We start from the raw sequence: 19,492 nt of genomic DNA on the forward strand, positions 1-19,492 counted from the left end.
TTATGGACCAAAACTGAAACTCTCTCATCTAAAAATGCAGAGGAAGAGGAAATGCCTCACATGAATTTATCAGGAAGAATTTAAAAACCCTCTTTAATTGCTCTTCAACTCTTAAATGTGAGTCAACATGATTGACTTTGGTGTTGAATTGTGTTGGTAGTGCCACCTGCTGGGCAACAACAACAACAAGGATGAGGCAAGAAATTACAGACAAACCATCATATCATATTTCATGAAATAGTTTTATTTAATATCTTTCTGTATTTATCATCATTATTTATTTTATTTTGCTTGCTAAACTAATATTGACTATTTTGAGTTTCAAGCTGATAACTGTCAATCATAAGCTAAAAGTGTAACAGTGAAGTTTGAGTCTGTCCTGTACCTGAATGATAATATATTTGTGTAGAGCTACACGTTTTACTTACTTATTTTTACTCTACTTACATATTTTTACTTATAATTGACTCACAGATGAATTTTTTCACAATGTAACCTGCATCATAGTCATATAAAAAAAAGAAGAAAGAAAATCTGTAGTTTTTCTCGTAGTTAGTTATCGGGTGTCAACCTGTGTTATTGATCATTTCTTCACTTGGGGCCAGCAAAACAACCTGAACACACAACATTGACATATTATCATTATTATTATTATCATTATTATTACATATATAGCTGAAACGACAAATTTGTTAGCAAATAGTTGTTTCTTTATGCATCTAGTAGACAAAGAGCAACATAATCATGCATTTAAGGTTATTTTTTTGTCCACCAGATCAAACCAAGTTCTGTATTCACTCCTGAGAAATATATCTGGCTCTTAAGTTGCCAAATGCTTCACTTTCTGCTGCAGCTGGAGACGGCGTTGGTAAGAGCAGTGAGACTGAATTAAAACATCAAAGTTGTAGGCTGCAAAACCAACCAATGAGCTGCAAAATGCTAAAATACTCTTCAGAGCAGAGAGGAGCTGTAGAGCTGGGTGATAATTCTCTGGGTTTCCCACTGTGATTATATCTTATCAGACAGTCATTTGACCTCATTGATAATGTAAAAATATTGATTAGAGCAAGCAGATGAAACACACACAAGTAAGGTGAGACATGGATACAAAACAATTACCATTATTATTTATTTACAAGATCTACAGGACACATTTATGCATAATTTCAAATATTTGATTTATGTGACATTTCAAAAGAATCAACTGAGTAGCTTAAAAAACATAAAAACTTTGACATCTTTAGAAACATCAAATTGATCATTTTCTGAAGTGGTGACATCACTAACACATCAGTCATACTCACACATTATTAACATCATGACACTTGATTTATGTACAGTTTACATATATCTGATATAAACACTATTGAGTGCTAAAAAGCTCAGTTTAACAGACACTGAGACACTGTAGCGCCTGAGTTCTTAGTAACCTGTAGTGCAACCTGAAACTATTACTATAGAAACTATTGCAGTGCAACTTACTACATGAGGTTGCGCTAGTAAAATGTTAGCAGTATCTTAGCTAGTAAAGACTCAAGTAACATGTAAATCAGCTGCATAGATAAGTGCAGTTCAATCAAAAGCATTAAAATACGTACTAACTAAATAACTACTAACGTAACTAAACAGAATAGTAGAATCTTCCACCAATAACAGATTTCAAGAGATAAATTAAAGTTAACAGCCAATCCACTGTAAATGCAGGTATTATTATAATTATTTTACTTATATATGCATACTGTAAAACATCCCAATTAGACGCCTGTTTTTTACAGTTCTTGGATGTACAAAACCTCTTCAAGCCCACCGGGTCGATCGCTTGAGCTAGTTCTAAGCTGCTTAGATTGTGCAAGGCATACCAATATAAATGTTTAAACATATGTCAAGATGGACATGCTACAAACTGTTCTGTTAATTTTACGGAAACAGTGAGCACCAAAGTATTGTTCATTTATTAAAGTCCTGTCCCATATAAGACGGCCGTCCCAAATACAGGCAGGGTGAGATTAATGATTTGAGCAAATAAAAGCCCAGGCTATTAATTGAAGTTTTACGATACATAGATAAATGGGCGTTACTGTGTGGGAAATATCAGATTATGCTAAACTAAATGATGCTATTTAGTCGTTAAGTCTGATGTACGCATAACACTTTGTAATTTGTGTATTATGTTTGTAAAGTATGATTTAAAAAAGCCTTTTGATCCATTGTCTGGTCAGAAAATAATTTCTATATATATATCTTAACGTGTCCTATGTTAGCTACCAATTATGTTCATAAAAATACCTTATGTCCAGCATCCTTTGCACTCTGCATTGCACTATTGTGTTGCTGTCTACAAATGTATAAATGTGTTTATCTGCACATGGTAGTTTGTGTCTGTTTTTGTTGAGATTGTTGTCCTGTTTGTTTATGCTTGTTCTGTCCATGTACATTGAGAGCAATGTAAAACCGAGTCCTGGCCAGTGAAAGTGATTCTATTAGGTTTGTACATAGCTCAGCTACGTAGCAGTCAAACCTGGCTGTAACTGGGTGTTAATATTTAGTAACAACTAATCTGTATGTAAGAACTAGTTTGTGTGGTGTAACCTGTTTAAATTTAGTAATGATTAAATTAATTGACAATTTTTAATCATAACTGGACTTTTTCACCTTTTATTTTATCTTGTGTTAATGTAATATTCCTATTTTTATTATTAGATGCCTAAAAGAAATAAAGTATAAAAGTATAATCTATAAGTATAATCAAAAAAGTTTCTTTAAATGCTGATATTCGTTACATAGTCAGTTGCATAAGGAAGCAAAGGTATAAAGCAGTATAAAGAATCATAAAAATGTATGATTACTGCTGCAGAGTACAGCTACCTTTAGTTTCCTCTGTACTATTGTAAACTTATTAATCCATTTTAATACACTTTTAACCAGGCGTGTATCTAGTGTTCTGGACAAAGCGGACTGTCCATGCTTTTGTTATGAATGAAAAAAGGGAAAGTCCAAAATACCATATATTCATTTCAGGAAAAAGTGTCTCTCATGTTCCCTCTGTAAAAGATGTTTCTCAGTGGGGTGCAGCGTTGCTGGCACCTGCACCCATCTCTTTCTCACAGATGAAGGGCCAGTACATGCTGCAGGGGGCGTCGTACCAGCTTCGGATCGCCACTCTCTCTAACACACGTGTTTTCACAATGTAGCCACAGTCCTCGTCAATGTGGTTGTTGGGCTCGCCGACCTCCCAAAAACTACAGTTAGAAGAAAGTAAGCAGGAGAAAATGTATTATTAAAGCAACATGAAGAACTACGATGTTGGAGGTCGGGTTGGTGGATGTGTGTGCTTTCAGACTCCAATTACTACTATCTATCCAAATCTACTTCCTACCACTGGCATGGCTCTAGGGATGGCACTGGTGTCTGGTCTGTCTGACATTACAACTTTGGTCCAGACTAAAATATTTCAACAACTATTGGATAGATTACCGTAAAAAAGTGTACTGACATTCATGGTTTCCTGACTTTCACCACCAGGAGGTTGACATTTTTGTCTTTTTGGAAAATGACAACTGTTTGGCAATGAATTTCCCCTCAGGAGGAATTGTAATAACTCTGGTGATCCTCTGACTTTTTATCTAGAGTCATCATTAGTTAGTCTGATACTTTGGTTTACGACAAAATACCTGCAAAAATTACATTCTCATGAGCTGCAGCTGTACTTTGGGCTAATTAGCAAATGTTAGCATGCCAACATGCTGAAATAAGATAGTAAACATAGCAGGTTAGCATTGCCATTGATGCATGCAGAGCTGAGGGCATGCACTCTTAGTTTTATTTTAAATAAAACCTCAATATTTCCCTAACATTAAACACATCTTGTCCGTTCTATAGTTACAATGTGAAGCTACAGATAGGTCATTAGCAGCAAATGTTCAAAAGCGTCACTGAACATTATTCTGGTTCTAAATAAGTCTGGCACAATTTGAAGGTATCATCTTGGGTTCTACTAAACGATTGATTGATTTGATTAACTGACTGATAAATCAATAATGAAAACGACTGGCTGTAGCCCACAACAAATAACTGTATTTTCAATGAAAAATATTTGTGTCTTCTGACAGGTTTTGTATGTATTAGGGGTGTGACGATGCACTTAGCTCCGCAACGTGAAGAGACGATATTTTAACACTATTTTTAAGAAATCTTCAATGATGACTTATATCACTGGAAAAATGATCTTTTATTCAACTGAATGTGACAAAATGCAAAACATGTTGCTCACATTTTCAAAGTTCACAATTATTGTTTCCACTGGGTACAACACGCTGCCACACAAACAATTAAAAAGTGGCAGGGGCTTCATCTATGCAAATTTCACTTCACATTCTGTCATGCTAATATTGAGACAGCTTTTCACTTTGACGAGAAATATCGTTTTATTAGATCTCTTGCGGCACAAGATCTTGTCAAACCTCGATAAATGTAAACATGGACACAAGCAAAGGTTATTAGGAGAAATCAAATCAGATCATCTGAAATAGTTTACCTACCTCTCTTTAAAAAAAAATCAGTAACTTAATACGGGTGCTTTTGTTTTTGAAACGGACTAAAACTAAAAGTGTTAGCAGCAGTGACAATGAGAGAAAGAAAATTCAACATACAAAACAAAAAAGATAAACATATTCATGGTGAAGGTCAAATATTATATCACCAGCAACAGCTGAGCAGAACCAAGCCAAAACATCATTAGAGAAAAACAAGAAACATCTCAGCAGGAAAAGAGGAAGGAAAGGAATGTAGGAGCAAAAGAGGAATGACAAAAGGTTAGTCATCAACAAATATTTTCAAAATGAGGAAGAAAAATCAAGTGATCTTTAGGCATCTGTTGAGTTGGCACAAAAAACCTTGGAGAAAAAAAGAACTGGAAAAAGAAGGTAACCAGACTTTGCATTTTAAAGCAAATACATCAATCCACAGTTCCTGCTTTGGCTCTGACACATTTGTTTTTTACCACAGGCCAGAGGTCAAGTTCACCTGCAGTGCAGCATCCTGCAGCAGATTAACAGCAGTTACATATCGCTGCTCAGAGCTGCTGTTTGCAGGCAGATCTGATCCTGGCCATCCAGCTGTTATCTCACATGAGGAACATCTAGAACTCTTTACTGACTCTGTAATTTCATTGTTTCTATACATAACATCTATTAGTTTTTGCCATGGATATTTATACCAAATTTAATGGCAATCCATCCAATATTTGTTGAGACATTTTAGGATTGGTTATGTTCGACCACAAATCGTACATGCGACATGTTGTCCAAGTCTGTCCAAGTGTTATTATAGTTGTTCCGAACAGCTATATTTGAGAGATATGTAATATTGCTTAAACAGACATTTTCTCTCCTAGAAGATATTCATAGTGTTGCTCCTGGTTGTTTACATAAAAGTGACAGAAATGGTGTGTCAAGAATGAAAAAAGACCCGAGAGAGAAGTTCAAACCTTGGCTCCTTTAACACACATCTGGCCAGTCACTGCGTGAAGTAGGTGTGAATGTCAGTGGGGGGGTTATGAAGTTACTCACTTCAAGTTAAAATATACTGGGCCCTTGACTTGCCATCCTTTGAGCCATATAGCTAGTGTGGCTAAAAGTAAGGATCCGATTAGTTTCATACCAACAATAGTTTTAAGCTTTAAACTATACTTTCCCATTGAATCCAAAATTGTTTTGTTCCAAAAATGTTCATCCTCCATGGGACGGCTTTCTAGTGAAACAGGAAGTATTTAGTCGAAGTTTGTGCTTAACATTTGCCTCATCTGCTTTGCCTTTTCCTTCTGCTGGCTGCATCTTCACTCTGGCCTTCTGAGTCTCTCCATTTGGTGTTGTTTAGTGTAAACCAGGTCAAAAACCGTCACGGTGCAGCTCGCAGGCCAAAACCTGTGCCAAAGTCTGTAGGTATGCAAGAGGTCAATGTTCAACAGTGGTCCAATGGTCAGTCAATCACTGTGTGGATGTTTGTCCAAGTGTGTGTGTTTCGCAGACAGTCTGGAGCCAGAGGAGTGGTGTCACAGTTTGAGCAGCAATGAACTCTTGATGAACTATTTATCGCACCATAACTCATTACTCGATTTAGCCTGAAGTCTGAGTTCAGAACTACAATTCATGTCATGTCTTGTCTTTTTTGATTACAGGGCTTAAAGTAAAAAAAAGGGGGTTAGAGCGTAACTTTGAGTTGAAAACTGACGGGGACTCAGATTAGGGGTGTGATATACACTTAGCTCACGAAACATGAAGAAACACAATTCTGGGTTCACAAGAAGAAAACAAGAAGATAACTGTATACTGCTTTGATAAAATGTATTGTATTATAATACTCTGAGCATGAAACAGTTCATTTCCTGCATTCTGGTAACATTTTCTGCCACCACCTATAATCAGTGCATGAAGCGGAAAATATAGGTGCCGGGCAATACGGCCGAAAATGTTATCACGATAAAACATTTAACATCATTCAATATGATAAAAGTCAAATCATTATAAGGCAAATTTTTGCTCCTGAGTGAAAGTTCTCCCTCATGAACACCGCTGCACAAATCTGTCCAACACAATGCTGTCGGACACCCAGTTTAAAAAAACGTGTAAGGAGCCTCGCTAATAAGAAGAGCTAAGTTACCGTTAGAATACAGCTGGGTTGTCGAGATTAGCACGTTATTATAGCTGGTGCCACAGTGACATTGTCATTCTGTGGGAAACACTGGGCTCACTTAACAAATCTGAGGTAAAACATTCAAAACAATTATGATTAAGTATATTTCAATTAAAAGTAATCTTTTTTTCAGTCCCTTTTCCTCATCAAATTAAAGTGCTGATATGTTCGTGATTCAAATGAATTAAATTAAAGTTATATTGTTATCATTTTCAATATTGTTTTATTGCCCAGCCCTTCTGGTACTCCCCATTCACATTGGGGGTGCACGAAAGGCACCGAGCTTCTACCTGCTCCGTCTCCGCCAACAGAGATTAGCAAACAGGCGGGAATTGGAACAGATGAGCGCCACATAGAGCCCACCGGTACGCGGGACGCCAAAGAGTTAAATGTAGAAGTAACTTACTTGGTGTTGGAGGCCCACTTCAAGCACTGCCTATTATCAACTCCACCGGTGGATTACATTCCAACAAAAATGACCTTGTTACATTGAAAAAGGTCCAGACGATCCAATCCAGATTGAAACAAACTAAGGTTAATTTTTCCCCTTGGTGCAGATGTTTTTGGCAGGTGTGAATACAGCAATCACACTTGGGTGCAGACCAAACAAGCTTACCAAGACCCAGCTGCAGACTGTGGCCCCATCTACACTATTCCGTTTTAGTTTACAAACGGAGAATTAAAACGAATATGATCTCCTTCCACACCAGCGTTTTAGCTGTGTATCAGAGTTGATCTCTGTCTATACTAAAACAACTGAAAACACACATCTAGTGGTCGTTCACATACACTGGGCATCCGCGTGCCGGTGTATACAGTACTTGAAGCAGATGGTCCCTCTCTTCCGTAGTTACAGAGGATTTGGAGAAAGAATAAAGTAAAGCAGACAAAGACCCACACAGATTTTATTTTGCACGGATCAATAATGAGCTGGGACTGTTTCTGAATGTAACATGGGAGTTAAAAGGCTGTGGTGGCAGAAAACAGACTGGGAGTCGTTGCAAAGTAAACAGTGACATGCAAAGTGCAAGTGTAGGCAGATAAGTGTTATTTGCACAAAATGTTTTAATAAAAATAACAAATCCAAAACTCTGTCAGTAGCATTGTGTTTCTACTTTGCATGACTTATGAGACCCAATCAGAGAACCAAACGTGGGCATCTGCGTTGTTTCTAAAGTCCTCTGTTTTGGCCTGTCTTCGCTAAAACGCTCTTCAGAATTTCAAAACAGATTCACAAAAAAAAAGACCTAAAAATGCTGCCGACCCCATTTTGTCGACGCCAGTTTGTGACGCACGGGGATCCCTTTACCGTTATAGTTTGACGCATTGGGGGAAGCCCTGGAGCGTCAGTTTTTGATGGTAAAGGCAGGTATATGATATTTAACAGAAAAGACTTAGCAAGGTTGGGATGGATGGAGGGCCAAAACCAGCACGTTACGTGTTAACTGACGTGCGTAGTTAACTTAACCCAAATCATGATCTTTTCCTAACCTTAATCAAGCTCTTTTGTTGCCTAAACCCAACCAAGTACTTTTTGTGCCTAAACCCAACCAAACTGCAACGTTTCACGACTTTAATAACGTGCCGTTTCAAAATGCCGATGTTTCGAAACACTAGCGTTTAATTTTGAAATTCTAACCGGACATTGCATAGTAAATGTTTAACTTAAACAGAAGTATATTTGTTGTTGCTAAAAGCGTTGCTAACTTGACCGCGGAGCCCTAAACGTCAATAAATGGCGCAAATGGGGTACCCAGGTCGTTAAAAGGCGACGGCAGAGGGCCTTGACCAAGCGTCAAGATGTGACGAGAACGTGTTGGTGGAACCGAGGCTAGGCAGACATTATGACTTCGGTTCTCTGTGCAGTTTGATTCTGACCATGTTAAGCAGAGGAGTTATGAAAGAGGTGAACCTACCCTCCGACCAGCGGGGTGCCGTCCACCCATTTCCACTGATCCTCTGTGTGCTCATCAGTGATTCCAAACCAGTAGGCGTTCCAGTGGCCTCTGGGTAGAAGATTCCACAGAAACGTCTGAGAGGAAACACATAGAAAGGAAATGTTGAAGTATTTCCGCGGAACACATTCATCACTGATTGTACAGTAGAGTGTTGGTAGAGAGACAGCAATGGCGGAGATTTCATAAATATCCCGAGACAGGATGTTGATATTGGCTGATTCCGTAAAAGCCCAAATTATGTTCACTGAATGTTTTTTTTTAGTAAAGACTGGTGATATTCCAGTATATTTCTTATTGCCAACATATCACATAGGAAATCAACAATGAATTATCTTACAGAAGTATCTTCCTCTGTGCCATAGAGATCCATTGTTGTCCAATAATTATTAAAACTTGAGCCACACAGTTATCCTGAGTGACATGTTCCTTCATTACAATGAACACACACACACACACACACCGTAGTTTATTTTGAGTCAGTTCCACAGACACTGTACTGCTGCTGGAAAAAGTCCCCAACTGTTGCACTATTTCCACTGGTCTTAGTCACGTTTGTTATAAACTGACCAGCTGTCAGGAAATTACTGGGCCATCTAAATAATCTTCAGAGAGCAACAGAATGGTGGAAATCAGAAAATATTTAGAGGTTTGGTTTTGGTCTTTTCATGTGATTTTTTGTGTATAAGAACTTTATACAAAAACACATATCTTTTAACGTTTAATAACATGTTGGTGGCTTTTCCTGTAGGCACCAAACAGATCAATATCTTCGCATAGAAAATGTGATTGTTCATACTGTATCAATGCTTAACTTCAGTAATAAGTCAACTTATGTTAAGTTAAGTAACTTTCCCTTACACAATTGCATAAACTCTTGGACGTAGCTGTTGATGTTTTTGAAATCAGTAGAAGAAAAGCGGCTAAACACAAAATCTAATGACGTTGCTCGGGACATGGCACCATCTACATGTTGTGACCATGCAATTTACCTGCTCCTCGGGCGTGTGAATGATGGCCAGGTGAGCTCCTTGTTTCTGGCAGAACGACTGGCTATCAGGCCAATCCCTCGTGTTTCTTGAGATGAAGTAACAGCTGTTGCTGAAGAGATGCCAGTCCGTGGGGCAGACTATTTGTGCGGGCTCCACATTCATCGTTGGTTTTATCACCTCAGGAGCTGATGATGTACAGAAAGAGAGTTTAGGATCAGAAGCAGAACGGTACATCACGTCATCCAAAATAATCCAACATCAATATTTTATGCTACCTCTGGCTCAAATGCACACTTTACTCTCACGCACCACACTAGGTGCTAAAAGCTGATATGCATTTGACCAAAAACACCCACAACTATATACAAATATAGAGTCATCTACCTTTAGTGATCATGGCGGCGGCCAGTTTGGCTTTCAGCTCGTCTTTCTCTTTCTGCAGCTGGATTTTCTCCTGCTGCAGCTTGCTGATGGAAGAGGTCAGAGCCGACACATTTGCGTCCTGCGTCTGCTTATGTATCTCCGAGGCCGTTTCACCACCACCCTGAGGCTTGCTCTTATCTGTGGAACAAATGGAACGATGGACAAGTAAGTTAATACACGCTTAACATCAACTTGAAAATGATTTTGGAAAAAAACACAAGCACAGCAGAAAAGTTCAGGCTCACAGCCTCAAGAAGTGCAACATAACAATGTGTTTTCGGAATTTGGTGCTTTAAGTTTGAATGTAATTTTTTTCTAGCCTAGATGTGTTCATTCATCTACCGTCCAATCATCACATTTAAAAACAATTAAAATCTTTACTTTTATAACTTTTAAAAGTTTGGCCAACGAAATCATTAAAAGCAGAAGCAGCTTTTAAGCCTCCTGACTGTGTGGCCGTTTCAACACGAGTGTGTAGACGTGTACAAATGTGCTGAATGTGTATAAAAATAAAGCCATACTAATGACAAAATATATATTTCATATTTCAAGTGTTGCGAAATGCAAACCACTGTATCCTCTTTTTTTTCTTACTGAAACTGCTCATTCTGCAAAAACTATTTAAACAAATTACTTTGTTGACTGTAATGATAAACAAAAAAACTAAATAGTTTCCTCTGTAAAAAATTTTTTCCTTTAGCTCTCAAATAACAACAACATTAACATTACTTACTTACTCTCACTTATTATTGTCATTATTGAGAAATATTAAACAGAATAATACAGATATTCTCATTTTATTTGTTCCAGATGAAACTTGATGTTACGTTTCTTAAAAATATTTTTAGACTACTTCTGAAATTCAAACAGAAACGACTGCATTGTGTTTATCATTATAAAATGTAAAAAGCATGATAGTGGCATTTTCTACCTTAATAAAACATTTGACATCATCATTTTTTTACACCAGCTTACAGTGTTCTCCTGTTTAAATATAATTTAAGTATAGATATGCATATAAGTTGTATGTACTTCAGATACAGGTTGCACTACGCACTTTATAAAGCTCCAGTCACGCCATGCTCACTCCACGATAGGGAATAGATAAGCCCTGTCTCATCTATTGTCAGTTACTGTGTTGTATTATATGGGTCTTGTCTTGCAAGTTGAATTATTGTGACTTTGTTTTTACCACCTTGAACTGTGAGAAATGACATTTTGTTCATTTGTAAACTCAGTATGTGGATGAATGACAATAAATAAACTTGAACTTAAACTAAATGTCACTCACTCCTTTGCTGTGTGTCCATGTGTTTGTGTTGATTGAACATGTGATGCAATATTTGTCAACAGCTTGGTCCGAAAAATGCCACAATGTTACTTTAAATGTGTTTTTACTGAAAAGTGAAATGAAAGAAATGAGCATGTGACTGTTGGTGCACTCACAGTGTGCAGTGACGGCTATGATGGAGATCAGCAGGATGCCACAAAGTACTGCCAGGCAGATGATGGCGAAGCGGTAGGGACCGGGGCCACTCGGCCTGGGGATCATTCTGACTGGGGACACTGGGTGAGCTGGAAGTGGCAAGGGGGAAAGATTGTTAGTTAATATAATAAAACAAGATGTCTGGATAAAGCATGCTGATATACTTAAAGCTAAATAACCACAATGTGAAGGAATTTCTTTTTTAAAAGGACCTGGGTGGGTAAAGAGTCCTAGGTACTAGTCATACAGAGTCATTTGGAGACATACAAACAGAATGAACTCCGTCTCTCTAGCAATAGCTCCTACTAGGGCTGCAACGATTATTTTCATTGTCGATAAATTGGTCGATTATTTTCTTGATTCATTGATTAGTTGTCAAAATGTCAGAAAATTATGAAAAATGTTGCCCAGTTTTTCTTGAAGCAGAAGATGACATCCTCAAATGTCATGTTTTGTCCATAACGCGTTAAGAAACCAGAAAATATTCATACTTAAGAAGCTGAAGTACAGAGAGGTTTGACCTTTTTTTTCTTTGAATCAGTTATCAAAATTGTTGTTAATTTATGTAACTAATTGATTAATCGTTGCAGCTCTAGTTCATACTGCAGTCTTTCTCTGTGGGTGCATGAGGACAGCTGGGTAGATAGGGACGAGTCGCTAACTATAGACAGCCAAGGACAAGAGATGTGTTGGTAGACAGACTGTATCCCCTGTGAATGTAATACATGTGACCTCCTAATTAGAGAGATACAATGATGATGATACAGTTTATATATCTCAGACTCTTCCCCAACCCACACTACACCTTGTCACCAATGACACATTTTCTACTCATTGTTCTCTTTCTCAAAGCTGAACGGACTTCCTTACTGACAGGAAGAAATAACCACCTCATGATAGTTATCTTTAAAGTTTCACTGTTAAAGCTGCCTCACATCAAATACAACTTTACCATATTTAAACCAGCCATTGCTGTTTTTCCCCAGCTGATGTAGGCTACAGTCTCTCTAAGTTTTGTTTTACACAAGTTCCTTTAATAACAACATACCAACTTTGTTTTGACGTTTTGTGAACAAAGTAATGTTAAATGATGTGATAAAAGTAATTGCCATAATTTACTTATTTTCTGAGATAAGGGTGGTCGGTATTTTAAGTAACCCCTCAACACTTTACTGCTTTTAAAAAAACATTGTTTATCACTATGTTTCACAATTGTTCCATTAAAGAAACTGAAACAGCTAAACTAAAATCATGCTTCTAGAAAAGTAATTATTGATATATTATATCAGAGCTTTATGTTTTCACACTAAATGATGAATTACATTTTCTTGAAGCAGAGCCTTTTATCCATACAGGAATCTCCTCTGCTCTGTTCAGACTTGTGAAAGTACAACATGTCAGAGCCAGATGTGGGAAATCTGGCTGCACCTCAATTATGAAACAAAAGAGGAAATAAGTGAGGGAAATTACTTTGCTTGGATGTGAGGCAGCCACCACCAGCATGGAGATTTGTTCCCACACAGATTCAAGGATTAATATTATTGTAATTATTAGGAATCCAAGCAGTGAAGCTGCTGGAGCCCTATTGTTTTTTTGTTCTCATTATTCTTCTTTCTTTCTTGTTTTTCTTCGCTGTAAGTGTTAGGACAGCAAAAACTGCTGGACGAAAACTGCCCAAAATTGGCAGATGGTTTGCAAATTCCAGCCACTACTCATGGTGGCGCTATAACAATCAACTTTTCATTTTTGCAATTATCTCCAAAACGGCTTCGTTTAGAGTCAAACTTCTTTCTTTATTTTAATCTCTGGATTCATCTGCATCTTTGCTCCAATGGCCTTCTGCTCTAAAAATGTCAAATTATGCAACTTTTTAATCACTTTTCTCTAAAACCTATTTTTGCAAACTCATCCCAGACGGTTTTGCCAATCGACCTGAAACTTTGGCAGGATCATCTACGGACATCGATGATCAAAAGTTACCATAATAATTTTGATGTCAATCTGTTTTTTCCCCAGAAATTTTGACTTTTGTGTCTTTACGTACAATTTTACAGAAATGCCCATAAATAATTCAATTGACATCTATATCTCCACAAGTCTTTCTTCAAGTCTTTCACCAAAATCGACCCTGACGTCTTCTAGATGGCCGTTATCAAGCGTTGCAAAGGATTTTTACATCGGTCAAACTGTGAGTCTGCAGTGATTTTCAGTATCTTGCTGTAACTTGTACAGTTTTGGATCAAATGTGATCAAAATAATTGACACACCCAAAAACAGCAGAATGATGTGTGATTTTTATCAGAGATTTCATCTTGACTGTTTTAATCATTTTAAGTTTAAACAAAACTATCCAGGTCTGGCACATGTGACGTCACTACCTTAACTTGTGAAAATTGTGTAGCAACGGCCTCTCACCAGTGACTCAGTCAGTAAGTCACCTACTCTGCAGAAATCTGAACTTCCAGGGTTCGAATTCCCAGTTGATCAAGTCAGACTTGCTCACAATGGGAGTGTTCAGATCAAAGTTCTCTATTTTATTTGAGTCCCGTGACACTTTCTTATTATTTTTCTCTGCTTAAAAGTGTTTGTGCAGCTTAAGCTTTAAATCTTGGAAACACAAAATGTTGCAGGTGGGTTGAACATTTCACCCAGTAGTCAGTTACATATAACAATCAAGTTTGCGTTTTATGCAATTGTCTTTAAGTCCAAATTCTTTGATCATTTTAATCTCTTAAGTCGTCTGGGTCTGTCCTTCTCCTCAAAAAATTGTCAAACGTTGCGTTTTCACGACTTGCGGTTATATTTATTAATATTTTTGTTGTTGTTAGGGTGTCAGTTTCAGGAATACATTAATTGTCTAATATATTGACTACTAGAAGTAGAGTAGATACAGTAGTTAAAGTGGATTGGCCAGAAGCAAACTGATTGAACTGTCAGAATGAATCAATAAATCAGAAACTAAACAACAGAGAGCTGATTCCAAGTCCCAAGGAGGAGCATTTGTGTGGAGTCACAAAAACAGTTGGAGAGACACTTTCAATTTACAATTGACAAGACTTTCACACTGGCTTCAACCATTTGACCTTTCACCCATAACAACATAAATATCCTTTTTTTTTATTACCGACTGACATTGCCATCCCCAAAGCTGCCTAATGTGGCTAGAAAATACAGAAAATGCCGATTAAATGGAAAATCAACAAGCTGTTTTTTATTTTCATTTGCTGATTTCTGTTTTCCAAATGTGAAGATTTGCTGTTTGTCTCTGAGTCATATTATTGTAAACACAATATGTCAGGACTTTGAACTGTTGTTTTGACAATACTAACTATTTCAAGACTTCACCTTCTTTCTAGAAAACTGTGAAGGACATTGATGACATTTTCCTGATATTCTGTGGATTAAACCACAATATTTTAAGACTGTTTTTTTTATTATTGTTTATTTCTGAATTTTGTTCTAATTTGGTGGTTTGTTTTGGTGTTATGTCTGTTGTTTTGTAAAGTTTAGAGCTGAAACAATGAATCCATACAGAGAAAAAATAATAAATAATAAAAAAATTTGCTGTTCAGTTATTTTTCATGCAAAGATCTTCTGACAAATCGATACTAACAACCATTACTGGCGCCTAACAATTCTTTCTTCTAATCTGCAGGATGATAACAGAGTAGGCTCTGAATGCAAACAGTATTAAAACAGGAGCCTTGTGATGAAATGTGAGCAAAATAACTGCCATTGGTTAAATAATGTAGCATCCCAGTACTGTGTTTTGATTTGTGAAGAGAATCCAATATTTTTTCTGATTCTTCAAAAAGTCACTAAGACCAATTAAGCTCAGCATGAACTCAACTTTAAGCTATGAGACTGGGAGAAAACTCCTAATTCCTCCACGAAGACTCAGCAAATAGATTAAATACTTGTCTACTCTGTGGTGAGGCCTTACCGCCAAGTCCAACATCTGGCCTGCTGTTGAACTCGTCATATGAGCCCTCGTCCTCTATGAGTTGGGAATACATCCCCTCCCCAGCCAGGGAGTTCCCGGTGGTCGTCATTTCAGCGGTGTATATGAAGGCTTGAAATTAACAGTTAAGAAAGTTTCAGTGGACAGTGAAAGGGAGCAATAAACTCCTGTTGAAGCGCTGGGACCACTCACATGCCCCTCTCCCTGTTTCAGCTGTTTATAAACCGTCCTAGAGACACACTGCAGTTAAGTCCCATGCAGACTGCTGTAAGTATGATGCGTTCCTGTCATGTATTTCAAAATAAAGGTCCCAATGCACAAACGCTGCACATCTCGACACCAACGACAAAAACACACACTAAAACCCAGTGGAGGGAAAATCACAATGTAAAAATGCATGCATTTACAATGTTATTTAACTAAAATTAAAAACAATAGCCTATAGGAGAGATTGGGATATATTTTCACACTTTTTAACTGTCTAACATTTCGTGGGCACCATCCATCACAATTGTATAAATGTCATACCAAATGAAAGAAGGAAGTCCTAGGAACATATTTTATTTTCATTACATCCTCATATCTGATATGTCATGTATGAGACAGTATCTATCCACAGGCATACAGACCCTACTTCATACAGTGTCATGAATTCAGTGCTGAATTTGTGCTGAATATTATTGCCAGAGCTAATTTCACAATATCTCAATATCTCAATGTCTCAATGTTTTGAGCATGTTATTTGGCTACCTTCACACTGCAGGCCTTAATGCTCAATTCCCGAGAGGCTCAGGTCGCATTTTTAAATGAGATCTGTATCGGATTTGAACCACATATGGATACGGCCCACTTCAGACCGGGAAAGATTCCACGTGCCTGTTCACACTGTTGATCAGATCTCAGTCACACATGGACAAAAAATCTCAAGGTTAGCACAACATAGTATTTCAGCTAAAGCATCAAAAAACATATTATGGTCTCCTCTACTTTGTACTAAAATATAAGTTTGAACATTCACATCTAACAAAGTTGTATTGCATAAAATGAAGAGTACAAATTATTTACTTTTTAATTAGAAAATAATTAAACATGAATATGCTCAGTACAAGTATCACAAAATTGTATTGAGGTAAAGTATATGAATGTACTTTGATAAATTCTTCTATTACAAAAACCATAATTATTGTATAGGTTCAGTGGAATAAAGTATGCAACCTTCATGTTCTACTACAGCTGTCTACTTGAGGAGAGGAAGCCAAGAAGAAACTTCACCGACATCTGCATCTATGTTTTGCACTCTGACCAAGATAATTTACTTAAAAATTAATGGATGTATGCGTTTGCCAAATATACTGTTAGAAAGTGATTACATTACTGCATAACTTCACAATTTGCTGTAGCCAGCTTTTGATTTTTAAGATGTAGTAGAGATGTTGAGATTTACTTCAGTGTTGAAAGTTATTTTAGTCTGAATGTGTGATAGCATGCTTAAAAAATGCTCACTTGGACCCATCACACGTCCTGTCTTTTTATCCCATACTACAGACATCCAAAAAGACCTTTAGCATACATACAATGTCAAATTCCAAATAACTTTTAGTCATCAGCAGTGTGGCAATGCTTCTTGAAATGCCTCACCAGGTCTGACAGACTATCAACACCACATGTGGGAAGGGTGGCCTAGTCTTCTGAGCACGTGTCAGGGTTCAGCACTCTGAAAGACTCCACTGGAGTCTGGATTACCTCATCCTTCAGCAATCCACCAAATCTGACTCTTTGTCTGTCTACCATAATTGTTTTTTAAGACTTCTCCCCTGCATTTCCTTCCACAACCTCAAATCATTGCATTTTGCAACGACTACTTCTTTACAGAGAATCTGTCTTAATCATCAATTTATCTGTCATCCTAACAAACTCTCATCATCCTGCTGCTGAACAAACATGTTCTTGATCTTGATGATCATGATCTTCTCCAGCATGCCTCCTGCCTTCGCCTTTAACTGTAGTACAGTCTGGTCACTGTCTCCTACAGCTTTGATGTGGCTTGGGGGGAGGATCAGGTCGTTCTTTTGCATGGTGAGGCTAAGTGACGATAGCACTTCAAACATGTGAGGCAGAATACAGGAGTGCATTCTCCATTTCTGACTTCTGTTAAGTAGTGAATAAATAAATAGACAATAGAACATTAGTTAATCCTTAGCCACTAGTCAATTACTTGATTCTGAATGTTCATTTACGACCAGGTGCCCCATGTGATGCAGAATAGACTCTCGTCAGTGGCGAGGACCTTGTCTTGCCACAGGAACAATATAGAGGGCTCTGTGGACAAGGGGGATCACACAAATGCACACACACTGCTAGCACAGAGAAACATTTTTCAATGGATTAGGATTAAGTGCGGCCCTGCCTATCTCTGCAGGCGGGCAAAAACTCCCCAACTGACTGCCTCTCCATCCTCCGCGCACATAGACAATCTCCCGTCCTGTGTTGGATATGTGTGTCCGTCAGCTTTCAGTTTTGCTGACAGGTTCTTTTTCATTATGTCAGTAGTTTGAGATATCATGTCCTCACATTTTATATCATTGTCATATGTGGGATTAACTTTTTGGAGTCTGATTAGAGGTCTTCTCGTTTCACAATAAAACATGTATTCCCTCCACTGCTTTGGTTGTGACCATAAAAATACAAGTATAGACATGAACACAGAACGTGAAAGGCTTCTTTGTTTGTGTATTTGTGCTTCATATTAGTTTTGAAAAATATGACCACCTGTAACAAACCACTTTTAAAAAATCCCTTAATTGCATTTTTCAAATATGAACACAGATGTGGAGGAAAAATAGGCATTCAATAAAAAGCGTCTAGTCAAAGGATGACAGTCACACCAAACTCCATGCTGGAAACCTCAACTTTTGGACCTGTCTCTTTCACACATAGCTTATTTGGTTGGCTTTTTTCCACCATCTACTGTATTCCCACGATCTTCTTTCACCAAAACACGCCCATGGTGGGTGGTGTGAAAGTAAAGGTTTTATTACAAGTAAGTCTGCTTAGTCAATCATCCCCACTGAATGAACACTCCTAATAATTGAGATTAACTGAGATAAAGTGTTATATTTGTGATAATTGTATGTTAAGCATGTGTGTGGTCACCTTTCATGGGTGTGTCCTGCTAAAAGCAACAAGTTGAGGAGCAAAGCATGAATCGGCCATCACCACCGTGGATCTGCTCATTATGAGGTCTTTTCTGTTTCTCCTCTCCATTATCGGTAAAAATAGCACTTTAAATGACACATTTTTCAATTGAACTGCTATTTTTTCATTTGTTCCGAGAATTAATCGTATAACTAAATTCCTTATCTTATTAGTGTACTTTTGTTCCTTTGCAAACCTTAACTCAAAACCAAAATGTGCTTATGCCGTTAAAGGCACCAAATAATTTTGACCTCTTAAATGTTTTTCTTCCTTTCAGGATGCTGTGTGGGACATGGTCTTCTTCCACAGGGTCCAGTGGAGGCAGTTTTGGGGAAAAATGTTACTTTCAAAACCCTGGTTGATCTCAACACAACTTCAGCACCTTTGTTGGTATTTCAACCACGGGGTGTGCTTGTACCGATTGTCACTGTAACGCCAGTAGGAGAGACAGTGGCTGATGGTTACAAGGGAAGAGTGCAAGTGAACCGGACCAATGGTTTCTTGACCCTGGGGCCACTGGACAAGAAGGACAGAGGGTATTATAATGCTACAATGGTAACTTCTGAAGTGAAAAAGACTGGAGAGACCATGCTCCGAATTCTGGGTGAGTCTGGCTGAGTTTTATTTAAGAGTTGATGACAATTTAAATGAAAAAGCAAAGGTCAAGCAAAAATTGATAAAGAAAGTACACTGTATCTGTTTTTAAAATGTTTGTGCAGGAATGTGCAACATTCCCAGTGTTAAGAATAAAGATATGTGCAGAAATACAAGTACAGAGATAATAAAAGGT

The 19,492-nt window shown here is 37.7% G+C and overlaps 1 protein-coding gene and 2 gene segments (V, D, J or C); 1 reads left to right on the forward strand and 2 right to left on the reverse strand.

Moving 5' to 3' along the window:
* The window catches only part of LOC119907102, a 43,025-nt gene that overhangs the window by 16,261 nt on the left and 7,272 nt on the right, over window positions 1-19,492 (forward strand).
* Window positions 1-19,492, reverse strand: part of LOC119907104 — a 56,004-nt gene that overhangs the window by 11,665 nt on the left and 24,847 nt on the right.
* Window positions 1,106-15,726, reverse strand: LOC119907101 (CD209 antigen-like protein E). The gene is made up of 6 exons (XM_038724697.1): window positions 15,490-15,726; window positions 11,507-11,635; window positions 10,022-10,198; window positions 9,638-9,822; window positions 8,607-8,722; window positions 1,106-3,239 (listed from the first exon to the last, which is right to left on the reverse strand). Exons 1-6 carry the CDS (start codon window positions 15,596-15,598, stop codon window positions 3,059-3,061), a joined length of 897 nt encoding a protein of 298 aa, XP_038580625.1. The 5' UTR covers window positions 15,599-15,726; the 3' UTR covers window positions 1,106-3,058.

Source organism: Micropterus salmoides, unplaced genomic scaffold (assembly GCF_014851395.1).
Source record: "Micropterus salmoides isolate LMB-PRFRI ecotype aquatic unplaced genomic scaffold, ASM1485139v1 Ms_hic_scaffold_17, whole genome shotgun sequence".
NCBI lineage: Eukaryota > Metazoa > Chordata > Actinopteri > Centrarchiformes > Centrarchidae > Micropterus > Micropterus salmoides.